General features: G+C 41.4%; 1 protein-coding gene across 7 annotated transcripts in view; it reads right to left on the reverse strand.

Moving 5' to 3' along the window:
* Window positions 1-15,199, reverse strand: part of HMCN1 (hemicentin 1) — a 531,017-nt gene that overhangs the window by 395,348 nt on the left and 120,470 nt on the right. For all 7 annotated transcript variants that reach the window (XR_015058458.1, XM_085882362.1, XM_085882361.1 and 4 more), the window contains exon 9: window positions 3,867-4,011. Coding sequence is in view for 6 of the 7 variants with exons in the window: in XM_085882362.1 (XP_085738488.1) it covers window positions 3,867-4,011 (145 nt within the window). In the remaining variant the exon portion in view is untranslated. The remainder of the gene's footprint in view (window positions 1-3,866; window positions 4,012-15,199) is intronic.

Below are 15,199 nucleotides of genomic sequence, written 5' to 3' on the forward strand. Positions count from 1 at the left end.
ACGGCGTAGTGTGTTACTGATGGTTTTCTTTGATACTGTGGTCCCAGCTCTCTTCAGGTCATTGACCAGGTCCTGCCGTGTAGTTCTGGGCTGATCCCTCACCTTTCTCATGATCATTTAGGCTCCACGAGGTGAGATCTTGCATGGAGCCCCAGACCGAGGGAGATTGACTGTTATCTTGAACTTCTTCCATATTCTAATAATTGCGGCAACAGTTGTTGCCTTCTCACAAAGCTGCTTGCCTATTGTCCTGTAGCCCATCCCAGCCTTGTGCAAGTCTACAATTTTGTCTCTGATGTCCTTAGACAGCTCTCTGGTCTTGCCCATTGTCGAGAGGTTGGAGTCTGATTGATTGAGTGTGGACTGCTGTCTTTTATGCAGATAACGAGTTCAAACAGGTGCAGTTAATACAGGTAATGAGTGGAGAATGGAAGGGCTTCTTAAAGACAAAACTAACAGGTCTGTGAGAGCCGGAATTCTTACTGGTTGGTAGGTGATCAAATACTTATTTCATGCGATAAAATGCAAATTAATTATTTAAAAATCATACAATGTGATTTTTAGGATTTTTTTTTTTTATTCCATCTTTCACAGTTGAAGTGTACCTATGATAAAATTACAGACCTCAACGTGCTTTGTAAGTGGGAAAACCTGCAAAATCGGCAGTGTATCAAATACTTGTTCTCCCCACTGTATATACATACATCCATATATATGTGTATATATATATATATATATATATATATATATATATATATATATATATATATATACACATATATGTATATATTTCAACATATACACACACAAAAAAAAAAAATATATATATATATATATATACATATATATATACATATATATATATATATATATATATATATATATATATATATATATATATTATATACATGTACATTCGTCAAACAAGCCACCTATTCATCAAACAATCACCACAGCCTCGAAGGACGCTAAAGGAACGAGAGTCGTGTTGTTTTGGGGCATAAATTGAAGCGTGAATGTGCGCAGGCGTTCGTTTAATGGTGTACAAGTAGCATGGGGATTTCCCAAAATTACCATGATTGGGTGGAGGCCAGCACCCATTCGGGGCAGGAAAGCGCTTCTAAAAACCCTCGCCCCGTGTTAATCTCGGAGTTCCAATGTGTGGCCAAGTCAGGGAGCAACTGAAGCCATTTTTCGGTTTCAGAGCCTGGCAGGGCTTGGCTACGGCACAGGACGACAGCTATGGATCAATAGGGAAGCTGGAAATCACTAACAGCTCCATTTGATCCGATTCTTAGCTCCTCCCTTGCCCGGGGCTCAGAAAAGGAGAGGACTTGGCTCAGATATCGCCAGATATTGATGGGGTTCAAACAACACCAGGAGACTGTGGCAGACATCAGATCTCGCCGGGGTAAGCAGACAGCGGCAGAGAGGGAAAGTTTCAATGCTGAGCGAGAACGCCACGAGTCAGCGCGGAATCAGAATGAGTGACTACTACAAGGGCTCTTCTCATCTCATTGACGCTCAGTTCAGCTACATTCAGCAGCAACAGTTACACTGACAAGTTCTCACACTACTCCAATAGGGTCTCTTTCTCTTACGCATCTTTCTCTACGATCTATCTCTCATCTACTGTGGATGCACAGGAGCAATAGGAATGGGCAGGTTCCAAAACAACCATTCTTTTCAGAGCAAAGCTGCCATTCTTGGCAGAGTGAACCTAACTGACTCGCACCTCACATCTTCCTCTTACACCACGCTGCACCCGACATTGCACGACACTTGCACCTCTCGCTCCCACACCATCGACACCCTCAGTATTTCTCCCTCCTTTCCCACTCCTAAGAGTTTGGGTTGCGCAGGTCTGCCAACTGTGCCAGGTAGGGGGGTTGCTAATCCTCGACTGCTTATCTCCCTGGGCTCTCTCAAATTTTCCTTGGGTCTGTGTGTGCATGTGATGGCGCCTGTCACAGCATAAGTTAAGACTGTATAACTATATTTGGGGGTAATTCTGCACTGTCTTCTCTTGTAAATATTGCATATCTTTTGCTGCACACACACATTCCTTGCTTTCCCCTGCTGTACATTTGCAATAAATCCCATACTAAACCACATCATTTTCATCGCTTTTGTTAAATAAATGTGCCTGTTAGAAATGTGCCAAGCTTTTTGTCTTTTCCTCCACTTGTCTAGCTTGGTCAGCATTTAGCTTAGCCAGGATGTTATACCCCAAAATCTGCTCAATGGCTGGTGCATACTTGGCAGCTCCACTCGGCTGCACCTGATACGGTAAGTTAAGCAAGTACGCATCGAGGGCATGATTCCACAATAAGGTGATCACATGTTCCTAGTTAAATGGTTGTCAGATGAAGGACACTTATCATTGAACAATTCTGCATGAGTAGTCACATCTATGGTGAAAATTTCGTGTTAATCGGATAAGTGGTTGCAGCGAAAACAGAAAATTTGCATGGATGTATGGACAGACGGACGGACGGACAACGCGAAAACGCTCTGCTGGCTGAACAGTTGCACTAGTTCCACCTATTAAGCATGAACTTAGCAGAGCTACAGCCACATACATCTCCAAATAATACGACTGCAGCCAATAGTGGCTTGTCCTTCGTTAACATAGAGCAGAAGCTCCTCCCCAAAGTGAACTGGTTGAACCTTTCAAGACATGAAAGTGAGAAGAGCCTTTTTAAAACTTAAATTGTTCCTGGCTGCTCCCAGAACTGTTTTGCAAACCAGACATGTTAATGTGGGACAGGCATTTCCTGTTGGTCAGGATGAATGCAGCAATCGTTGGTGTGGCACTTGCTTTCCTGGTACCCACCGCAGTGATGGGGTCTGATCTGTCAAAAATATATTGTTGTTTTTTCCTTTTCAGACGTATCAGATGAACTGGACATTTAAAAAAAATTTTTTATCGGGGATGGAAAATTGTATACGTGAGCAAATAGCATTTGTGGTTGACCACTGTTTCTTCCATAGATATTCTACGATTTTAGCACAAAAATAATTCAGAAGACATTTCCAAGTTAGCGATGCACCATCAATAAAAGTAATAAACAGATGTATGGAAAGCTTCTGTGAAACAATAAGATGGGGCTACATGCCACACCGCAAGGCTATGCATGGAACTGTTGCGAGAACATTTTCCTGGAAAGCTGATCTCGATATTTGGAAATGTGAATTGGCCTCCCAGATCTCCTGGTCTCAGCACTGCTGAGTCCTGATTATTCCATATATAAGCATTCCAACCATTTCCATGTTTTAGAAAATGAAGGATTGAGAACAATTTGTATTGTCTATCTCCTCATATCTACAAACCTTATCTCCTCATGTCCCCATAACCCAACTCCTCAGTCCCAAAGAACCCATCTCCTCACGCCCACATATCCCATCTCCTCATGCCCACATATTCCATCTCCTCACGTCCACATATCCCATCTCCTCACGGCCACATATTCCATCTCCTCATGCCCACATATCCCATCTCCTCATGCCCACATATTCCATCTCCTCACGCCCACATATTCCATCTCCTCATGCCCACATATCCCATCTCCTCACACCCACATATCCCTTCTCCTCACGTCCACATATCCCATATCCTCACGTCCGTATATTCCATCTCCTCACGTCGACATATCCCATATCCTCACGTCCACATATCCCATCTCCTCACGTCAACATATCCCATCTCCTCACATCCACATATCCCATCTCCTCACATCCACATATCATCTGGAACATAGTTCTGATTCCGTGTTTTTTTTTCTCTTTGAATTATCTTTCCAATAACTCGCCTGCCCCGGCATAAGTAGGAAACTCATGATCTGGAAAAAAAAAGTGAATCTTACTTAAATGTTTGCTCAACACCAAGGTTCTTCCCATTTCGGACAAATTGCACAGTGAAAGGAATCAAACTGTACACAGAGCAAGGCACGATTGCTGTACGCAGGTAGAAGCCCATCACTCGTTCAGGCATGGACACTCTGGGGATATCTGTGGTGGAAAAGGTGCTTCATGGTCTCAGCTTTCAACCACAAACAGGTTGACATCACATGTGTACATTAAGAAACTGCTTCACAAGCTTACAAGGGTCATATTTACTTACAATAAGTACCATGTTTATTTTCAATAAGCACGATGTACATTTACAATAAGTACCATGTTTATTTTCAATAAGTACGATGTACATTTATAATAAGTGCCATGTTTATAAGTCCCATGTTTACAATAAGTACGATGTATATTTACAATAAGTACCATGTGTATAAGTACCATGGGTATTTACAATGTGTACCACATTTATTAACAATAAGTAACACATGTATTAACAAATACCATGTGTATAACAATAAGTACCATGTTTATTCACAATAAGTACCATGCATATTCACAATAAGTACCATGTTTATGTACAATAACTACCATGTGTATTTATAATAAGTACTATATGCATTTACAATAATACCATGTTTATTAACAATAAGTACCCTGTTTATTTACAACGAGCAAATACAACCGCAGCTTCATTGATAGGAGTATTAAAGAGGGAGAGCGGAGGGATAGAGCAGGGGGAGGAGGTATAGAGGAGGGAGGGAGGAGGGAGAGAGGGAGAGAGAGAGAGAGGGAGAGAGAAAGAAAGAAAGAGAAAGAGAGAGATAAAGAAAGAGAAAGAGAGAGAGAAAGGAGGGAAGGGGAGGGAGAGGAGAAGGAGAGGGGAGGGAAGAGGAGGGAAGAGGGGTGCAGGGAGGAGTGGGAGCTATGAGGGGATGAGGAAGGGGGAACTAGGAAGGGGAGGAAGAGTGAGGATAGGGTTGGGCATACAACCATACTTTTTTGAAAGGAGTGTTTTTTTATGGACAAATTTCACGCTGATCACGAATCCGTTGAACTTTTTGACATGGGATGATGTCTTAGGTTAGTAAAATGCAAAAATTCAAAATGGCCACCAAATTTACCCACTTTTCAGGTAAAATTTGATAATTATGGCTTATCGGGCATGTAATATTAGGGTTGGGCACACATCGACTTTTTCTCTGTTGTCCCGTTAAAAGGAGTGTTTTTATGGCCATTTTTCACGCTGATCACGAATCCGTTGAAAATTTTGACCTTGGATGATGTCTTTCTAAGACATCATCCTCGATAAAAATTATGTACAATAACTACCATGTGTATTTACAATAAGTACCATGTGCATTTACAATAAGTACCAAAAGGACATCTTAGTAAGACATCATCCTACGTCAAAAATTTCAACGGATTCGTGATCAGCGTGAAAAATGGCCATAGGAAAAAAACACTCCTTTTAATGGGACAACAGAGAAAAAGTCGATGTGTGCCCAACCCTCTTAGGTTGGTAAAATGCAAAAAATCAAAATGGCATCAAATTTTACCTGAAAAGTGGGTAAATTTGGTGAATTATGACTTACTAGGGCATGTAATACTATTACATGCCCTAATAAGCCATAATTATCAAATTTTACCTGAAAAGTGGGAAAATTTGGTGGCCATTTTGATTTTTTGCATTTTACCAACCTAAGACATCATCCGAGGTCAAAAATTTCAACGGTTTCGTGATCAGCGTGAAAAATGGCCATAAAAAAAAACACTCCTTTCAACGGGACTACAGAGAAAAAGTCGATGTGTGCCCAACCCTAGTGAGGAAGAGTGAGGAAGGGCGGTGGGGGGGTCAGCGACGCCTCACCAGATTTCAAGATACACTCTGGAATGGGGGTTTGAGCGAGGAGGATGGGGGAAAGATGAGAGAGGGAGGGGGTTTGGGTTGGAGGTAAGCGTAAGTGGAAGGGAGTTCGACTTGCATTTGTTAGTGGGACTTGTGGAGAAAAGGGGACGGGGTAGTGCAGAATTGAATGAAATGGGTACTTTAAAATAGCACGTTCATACAGTATGAGGAGACTGTCAAGAGATAGGGGGAGGGTTTCAGAGGAGGTAAGCATGAGGGAGGAGGAGGAAAGGCAGCATGATGGGAAGGAAATGCAGAGTGAGGGGAAGGGAAGGCAGCATGAGGGGAAGGGAGGGCAGCGTGAGGGGAAGGGAGGGCAGCTTGAGGGGAAGGGAAGGCAGCGTGAGGGGAAGGGAAGGCAGCGTGAGGGGAAGGGAAGGCAGCGTGAGGGGAAGGGAGGGCAGCGTGAGGGGAAGGGAGGGCAGCGTGAGGGGAAGGGAGGGCAGTGTGAGGGGAAGGGAAGGCAGCGTGAGGGGAAGGGAAGGCATCGTGAGGAGAAAGGAAGGCAGCATGATGGGAGGGGATGGAAATGCAGCGTGAGGGGAAGGAAAGGCAACGTGAGGGGGAGGAAAGGCAGCGTGAGGGGAAGGAAAGGCAACGTGAGGGGGAGGAAAGGCAGCGTGAGGGGAAGGAAAGGCAGCGTGAGGGGAAGGGAGGCAGCGTGAGGGGAAGGGAAGGCAGCATGATGGGAGGGGAAGGCAGCGTGAGGGGAGGGGAAGGCAGCGTGAGGGGAAGGGAAGGCAACGTGAGGGTAAGGAAAGGCAGCGTGAGGGAAAGGGAAGGCAGCGTGAGGGAAAGGGAAGGCAGCGTGAGGGAAAGGGAAGGCGGCGTGAAGGAAAGGGGAGGCAGCGTGAAGGAAAGGGAAGGCAGCGTGAAGGAAAGGGAAGGTAGCGTGAAGGAAAGGGAAGGCAGTGTGAGGGAAATGGAAGGCAGTGTGAGGGGAAGGGAAGGTAAGGTAAGGCAGCGTGAGGGGAAGGGAAGGTAAGGCAGCGTGAGGGGAAGGGAGGCAGCGTGAGGGGAAGGGAAGGCAGCATGATGGGAGGGGAAGGCAGCGTGAGGGGAGGGGAAGGCAGCGTGAGGGGAAGGGAAGGCAACGTGAGGGTAAGGAAAGGCAGCGTGAGGGAAAGGGAAGGCAGCGTGAGGGAAAGGGAAGGCAGCGTGAGGGAAAGGGAAGGCAGCGTGAAGGAAAGGCAAGGCAGCGTGAAGGAAAGGGAAGGCAGCGTGAAGGAAAGGGAAGGCAGCGTGAAGGAAAGGGAAGGTAGCGTGAAGGAAAGGGAAGGCAGTGTGAGGGAAATGGAAGGCAGTGTGAGGGGAAGGGAACGTAAGGTAAGGCAGCGTGAGGGGAAGGGAAGGTAAGGCAGCGTGAGGGGAAGGGAATGCGGTGTGAGGGCAGGGGAAGGGAAGGCAATGTTAATTTAAAGGGAAGGTGGTGTGAGGAGAAGGGAAGAGAAGGGAAAGCAGCTTGAGGGCAAGGGAAGGGAAAACAGCATGAGGGGAAGAGAAGAGGTGTGAGGGCAAGGGAAGGCAGTGTGAGGGGAAGGGAAGGGCAATAAAACACATTGAAACAGCAAAATTTTCTTTTTAACCACCGGATTCTATATAAAACCGGGCAGGAGTATTTAAAACCCATGCTAGCAGGCTGGCAAAGACTTGCTTGAATGCATGCATGCATGCTTGCACATGCAGTGACCTTTGCACACCTCTGGTCAGCTCACTCTGAATCTGAATCATACATCCTACCCCATGGGGAAGCAGTTTAAAATTCAAAATTAAACTGTCAGTCATTAACAAGTGCCTTAACAGAGGGGTGGGGTCGGGGAGCAGGGGAGGGGAGTAAGGGGGGAAGGCGTAAGAGAGAGAGGGAGCGATAGGAAGGAGAGAGGGAGCGATAGGAAGGGGGAGAGGAAAAGGAGTGGGGAGAGGGGAAGGGTCAGAGAGAGAGAGAGAGAGAGAGAGAGAGAGAGAGAGAGAGAGAGAGGGGGGGGTGAGAGAGGGAGAAGGGAAAGTAACGAGGGGGTAGAGTAAGGAGAAGGAAGGGTGAGGACAGGGAGAGGGGAGATTCTGCAGATGTAATGTCCAGTTTCATGTCCATCCGAGAGACGGCACACAAATAGATCAAGCACGCAGCCTGTGAAATACTGGCATGACAGTTTATGGCTGGGTAGGGATTCGACCCAGGTTAGACAGCTTAGAGTGAGCATGCATACCTCTCGCTGTCTTGGCTATCCAACCGTGTTGTGGAAAATCATTGCTTTGTACCAACTAAAAACATTAATTTTTTTTGTCCGAATACTCATTGTAATTATCAAATTTATTTTGCTTTCTGAACTCTGAAGATGTCCCCAAGGAGAACCGAGCAGTGGAATCGCCATCAAAGCTTGAAGAGCACTCAGTTGAGTGGCTTATCCACCCAAGTAAGCAAGCCAACAAAACAGCTGAAGAAACTTTTAAAAACAAAACGTTAATTTTTTTTTATATGTATCTTTCTATGTCGAAGTGACATGTCGTATCATGAAAGAAGATTGTACAAAAAGAGTAAATGTGGTGTAAAATAAAATTGCACATTTTCAGCAAGCAAGCAACCGCCCGATGCACCCCACGGCCAAAGGCAGGTGAGTGGGCCCTCAACTTTGTTCAAGTCAATCGATATATTTAGTGACAGTGCGAATATCGTAAAGCACTCGTCAAGTGGCTTAAGCACTCAAGCAAGCACTCCAACAAAACGGTTAATAAAGAAGGGCAGGCTTGGCAAGCGATTGGCGATTGTCGATCAGTCATATGAACCCCATGCACTTGGAGACGCTGGGAATGTTAAGCAATGTCCGAAATGGAGAAGTGAACACTTCGTTGGTTTTTTTTAGCATTCTGAACTCCTGCTGAACTCAATAAAGAAGTTTAAATTTTGAAATTCTGCTTTGATTAAGAGATTCTAGACATAGGAGTAAAATGCAAATACAATTGAAGAATCATTTGAATAATTTGTGGAAATTTGGATAAATGGTGGATATGAATGTTGTACACAGAAAATAAATGTAAGTTCAACACTGGAGAAACCTTCAAAAATATATATTTTAACTGCTTGGTGCTCATTTTGAATTATCAATTATCAATAAATAGTATTATATATATATATATATATATATATATATATATATATATATATATATATATATATATATATATATATATATGTGTAGGGTGAATATACTGGTTCTAGCTCACTTTTCCCCATGTAAATGAATGGGGGATTTTCAGCGATTCCCTTTTTTTCCCCTAAAAATAAACCCCCTTTTTATCCGTTTTTCCCTGCTGTGCAGGGGTTTGGCTTTTTGTGAGGCAATTTTTTATGGCCGGATGCCCTTCCTGGACGCCTCTTACAACACAGGGATATGGTACACCTATTCTAACCGGGGCATACACCAGGACCAGTATACTTGTACTCATTTCGCCGACCTCGGAAGGATGACAGGCTGAGTCAACCCCCTGGTGTTAATTCAGCAGCTGAGCGGGATTCGAACTCGGGACACTGGGATCCCAAGCCGCCACCCTAACCACTAAGCCAACACCAGGCTTTGTATATATATATAACCAGGCTATCCCAAGGTATATTTATTTGTCTCCCCTTTAACCTGGAGGTTGAACAGCTCACTCATTGAACCTATAAAGATTTGTTCATTCTCAAATTCCTTCAATAGTTTAATTTTCTTTGCACAATAATCCCCATCGAAAATATTGACAAACAAAACATTTGAATCTTTATATTTTTTAAGATACCCCTTTTGTGCCATTACGAAATGATAAACTTCTCTTAATGATCTCATCTGACCACCGCCCGAGTTGCAAATCATTTTTGTGTATAAACCACGCCATAAAAAAAGTTTTGTTTTAAATGTTTTCAGTTCATGCCGTGAAAATGAGGAAGTGTTTTTTGACACGGTCGTGCTGTGTGGTTTTAGACAGTCATGCTGTGAAAAAATAGGAACTATTCTGTGAGACAAGGTCTCGTGTTTATATTTTATCTCAGAACACGAACTGAAAACATTTGAATCAAAACCATTTTAAGTATGTTTTGTAAATGATTCATACAATCGCCCAGTTATTTTCCAAGCTGTCATTTCCTGTGGCCGCACCCAATGCTTAGGGAATTTCCTCGTCGTTGCCTTATAAGTGATTCACCAGCCAAAGTTTCTGCCAGACGGGATTTTCATTTTTACAACTGAGACATGGGCGATCTTTCTTCCGATGAAGACAAAAGCTTACTACAGAGTTGGTAAGTTTGTGTATGGTTTTCTCTTTGAACGATGAAGCAAATGATTATAAATTAAATCATGATAATTCTGATATATATATATATATATATATATATATTTTTTCCCTGACAGGGCATTGGAAGAAATTGAGTTTACATATCACGACGTGGTTCATGAAATTAATACTCTTATTGAAGAGATCAATGATTTTAGAAGAGAATTGAAAGACATTTACAATGAGTGGCACGAAGTCTTATCACGTCCTCTCATCTCGAAGGAATTAAACCAATGGTGAGACACGTGTGTGTGTGTCTGTCTTTCTACCTACCTCTCTCTGCTCTTATTGAAGAGGTCAATGATTTATAATGACTGGTCTCTGATCTCGAATGAATTAAACCAATGGTGAGACACGTGTGTGTGTGTCTATGTGTGCGTATGTGTGTGTGTGTGCGTGTGTGTGTGTGTGTGTGTTGCTTTCCCTGTCTGTTTGTATCTCTCTCTGTCTGTCTCTTCATCTATACCCTTGACTTATTATTATTTTTTTTCAGCACTATCACACAACATCAGCTGTTGAAGCAATCTTGTACAACACATGATTTTCTGGAGGTAAATGTTTCTGAATTATTATTAATCTCACTCTCTCTTTAGAATGTCGTCTTATGTTGGTTGCATCATTAGTTTGGACGCGGTTTTGTCAGTACACTGGAATTCATTTTATTGACCTTGAAAGGATGACAGGCTCCTGGTGTGTTAATTCAGTGGTCAACGAGGCTTACTCATATTACCATGTAATTATTATCCACTTTTTGTTTCAAAACAGAATATGGTGTCTGAGTTTCGAAATCACAAGACATCTGGAGAAGATTGCTGGGAAAGATTATACATTCTCGCAAATGAATATTTAATATTTTCAATATTAATAAATTATATTTGTTTTGTATACAATTACTTGATTCTGAATTACAAAAAAGAATCAAAACATGAAGGGAGGGTAGGTGCGCCCCCCCAATGACCCATCACCCCCTCATCCCATCCCTCCCCTCCCCATGTGTGTGTGTGGGGAAGGGTGGGGGGTGGGATGAGGGAGGTGGTGGGTCAAAGGTGGGGGGCGCACAGGGGGGATGGGGCTTGTGTGGGAGGGGCTTGTGTGGGCGGGGCTTCGGTGGGGCTTGTGTGGGCGGGGTGTGTGTGGGTGGGGCTTGTGTGGGTGGGGCTTGTGTGGGAGGGGTTTATGTGGGCGGGGGTTCGGTGGGGCTTGTGTGGGCGGGGTGTGTGTGGGCGGGGTTTATGTGGGTGGGGCTTGTGTGGGAGGGGTTTATGTGGGCGGGGTGTGTGTGGGCGGGGTTTATGTGGGTGGAGCTTGTGTGGGAGGGGTTTATGTGGACAGGGTTTATGTGTGTGGAGTTTTTGTGTGGAGCTTGTGTAGACAGGGTTTATGTGGGCAGGGGTTTATGTGGGTGGAGCTTATGTGGGAGGGGTGAATGTGGATGAGGTTTGTGTGGATCAATGGATGGGTGGAGAGATGGGTGGATGGGTGGATGAGTGGAGCTTGTGTGGATGGGTGGATAATTTTTTAATTAAATAAACATGTTGTGTGTGGGGAACTAATTAACTAATCACTAATTATGTGAATATGATGAATATGGGTGGAGCATGTGTGGGGTTTGTGTGTGTGGAGCTTGTGTGGGGTGGAGTTTTTGTGTGTGGGGTTTGTGTGGAGCTTGTGTGGGTGGGGCTTGTGTGGGCGGAGTCAAAAAGGGGCGGAGTCAAAAAATTTCAATTTATTGGAGCTTGTGAGGGGTTTGTGTGTGGTGGGGTTTGTGTGGGGTTTGTGTGGGCGGGGCTTGTGTGGGCGGGGTTTGTGTGGGTGGAGTTAAAAAGGGGCGGAGTCAAAAAATTTCAATTTATCTTTGTCTTTTGTAATTCCTGTGAATAAAATGAACCTAAAATCTCTTCCCCTTCCAAATCATATATTTTATAAGTCCAAGGAACCGTATCTATTACATCAACAATTTTAAAAAGTTCTTTCGTCCATCGTTCAGTAAAACCTTTTTCAAAATGAGATTTCCACCTATATATTCTTACGATATCACCAACTTTGAACTTAGGTTTTCTGACATTAATCTCTTTTTCATATTTAAATTTTGTAAATGTTTCTGATGGTTTCATATTTGTTGACGTGTGAATCGTGTCATTATACTTATCCACAATATCCTGAATAAAAGATGACCATTGTTGTGAACCGAGTTGTGTGAATTTTTACATAGTCTCTCTTTTAAGGTACGATTAAAACGTTCAACAACAACTGCCTTCCCTTCATTAAAGGTACTGTATAATGTAATACTGTTATTTTTTAGAAAATTCATAAATGTCTTGTTATAAAACTCTCTACCCTCATCAGTCCACAATTTTTTAGGTTTTCTCTTACTTTTATTAAATATCTGTTGAAAAGCTAACATAAGAGTATTACCTGTTTTGTTTTTTAAAGGGACAACCCACGCATATCTACTCCTCAAATCAATAACGGTTAAAGCATACTTGTACCCCTTATCATTATTGAGTTCAATCAAATCAGCAGACCAGATATAATCTACTTCTTTGGAATAAACTTTCCTTCTCTGAAACTTTGTGAATATTGGTTTATGTAATTCATCAGCTAATTGCTCTTCAGTCTTAATGGCATCATTAGAGCCTATAAGTTTTTTGAATTTCCAAGCCCAAGTTTCAATTTAGCACTGATCATCTTCTTCACAATGAACCAATCAACTTTTTCTCTCAAGGTTGGATTTTGTATCAGAGACAAATTATACAACATTTCTCTATCGGCTTCATGCTTTTCTTCCAACGTTGTGGTATTCCCATAATCAATATCGTGTCTCATGCACACTTCATCAACTCTATTGATAGGCTGACTCCAGGATTTAGGATTGTCTGCCTCATCTAATCTTTTATCCAAGTTTGTACCTGGACCACAGAAAGAATACCCTGGAAGATGTAATTCCCCTGGTATTCCAGTAGTTGTAAATTTACTTCCTGATAAAAACTTTTGTATATCTCCTCCGAGTTTGTGTTTGGAGATAAATTGATTTTTTTTTGAACCACACACCGAACATATACCTTTTTGTATAACCCTGTTATTTTTACTTTTAATATATGAAATATTTTTAGTATTAGTTTTCTTTTTACATTTGAGACAATAACTCATTTATTTATGTGAAAAAGTCCTGCAGAGTGCAAAAACCTTTTTAGTTTCCAACATGCACATTTGAATCTTAATTTTTAAAACATAAAGAATCCTAAGAAATGCCTTCACTCTCTCCTCCATTTATTTAAGAAAAAACTTGAATTAAAATGAATAGCTTGACGATGTCAATAGTCTTGAAGAAAATATTGCCAATAGACTTGTCAATTCTTTGTTTTCCTCCTCGGTGGGTTGAGTTATTTTCTGTAATACCACCAATCTTTTTTGAATCTCACTGGTTTCCATATTTTGATATTTATTTTGTCTCGCTCTTTCCTCCCTCTCTCTCTTCTCTCTTTCCTCCCTCTCTCTCTTCTCTCTTTCCTCCCTCTCTCTCTTCTCTCTTTCCTCCCTCTCTCTCTTCTCTCTTTCCTCCCTCTCTCTCTTCTCTCTTTCCTCCCTCTCTCTCTTCTCTTTCTTCTCCCTCTCCTCCCTCTCTCTCTTCTCCTTTTCCTCCTCTTCACTCTCTTCTTCAACTCCTTCCTCATCCCTTACTATCCTTGAATCGCTTACACCCCATAGAATATTATACCTATATTCATCAGGATTTCTTGTTATTCCTGCATCGAAAATAATTTTTTTTACAACAGGAAACCAATAAAATTTCTTTTGAATTTCTAAAAGAGCCTTACCTTTTCTTAACTTTATAATTTTTTCATTATTTAACATTGTAATTAAATCTAAAGTTGTCGGTTTATCAACATCAGCATAATGCCAATCTTTTATTGAAAATACGTCATTCTTATGTTGTAGAACATATTTATTAAAATACCGAATACCCTTTTCTTGAAGGTATGCTTGGACACAGAAATGATAATTTTCTTGAAGCCTTCTTGCTGTCATTTATGTATTAGAAATATATGTTAGAATAATATTATGACACGAAACACCTCCCCATCTTCCCATAGTTAAATCATTTTGTATTTCCTTACTTATTATATATATAATCCTGTTTTTTCTGTTTTCATGAGATAAACAAGGGCAAAACCATTATTATGTTTACCCTTATTAAATTCTTTTATTTGTTGTTTACTAATCGTGGACCCACAAAACTCATTCTCGATACCAAGTGGATAATATTCTTCCTTACGAGACTGATTTAATTGTTCCAGGTCTTCGAGGTTAATTTTAAATGACCAATTATACCCTAAATCATTCATATCATACCCCCATTGTTCTATTCTCATACAAACGATACGCCCTTCTTTATAAAAATTTATTTTAATTCGAACTGTGAATTCTGTATGACCTGGAGATAATATCAACACTTCTGTATCTTTGGAATACACAGCCGTTTTATTTAAGGATATATATTGTGATAAATCGCTTAATCTCACCAAGTCATTCGCGTCAGTCGGGCTTGGATAATTTTTTAATTTAAAAGCATTTTTCATGTTAATATTTTTGGTTATATTATATTTATGTCGTTCAGCCTGTGCCTTTGTGTAATAATTTGATAAATCAATATCCAGTTCTTGAGATACACCAAAGATAGAACCATCTTTACCAACATAAGTCATTTATATTAGATTAAAAATAATATCATAAAATTTTTTATTTTTGTTGAGTTGAAATAACACATATAGACATAATTGACCACAACACTTGAAATTTAATTCTTGGACTTGAAATGTTTGATGAACACCATTCTGTAAGAATTTTATAACTTCAACAGGTGGTGGAAGGCCAAAACTATCAAAATAATATTTGTCTTGACTATTAAAAATACAAACCCAATGAGAACCGTTCCCATTATTATCTTCTAAGTTCATAATAATATTCTTTGTATGTTTCGGCACATTTGTTAATTCATCTCTCATACAAATAACCACATTATGAATTTTTAATTTCTTACAATATTTGACAAGTTGTAAATTTGATGTTGTATTCTTTCCAAATTTTTCCAACCACTCATCAATGCTCATTTATTTATCAGAAAGATATAATCCA

This window comes from Eptatretus burgeri, chromosome 5 (assembly GCF_056783735.1).
Source record: "Eptatretus burgeri isolate ZD-2024b chromosome 5, Ebu_testis_v1, whole genome shotgun sequence".
Taxonomy (NCBI): Eukaryota; Metazoa; Chordata; class Myxini; order Myxiniformes; family Myxinidae; genus Eptatretus; species Eptatretus burgeri.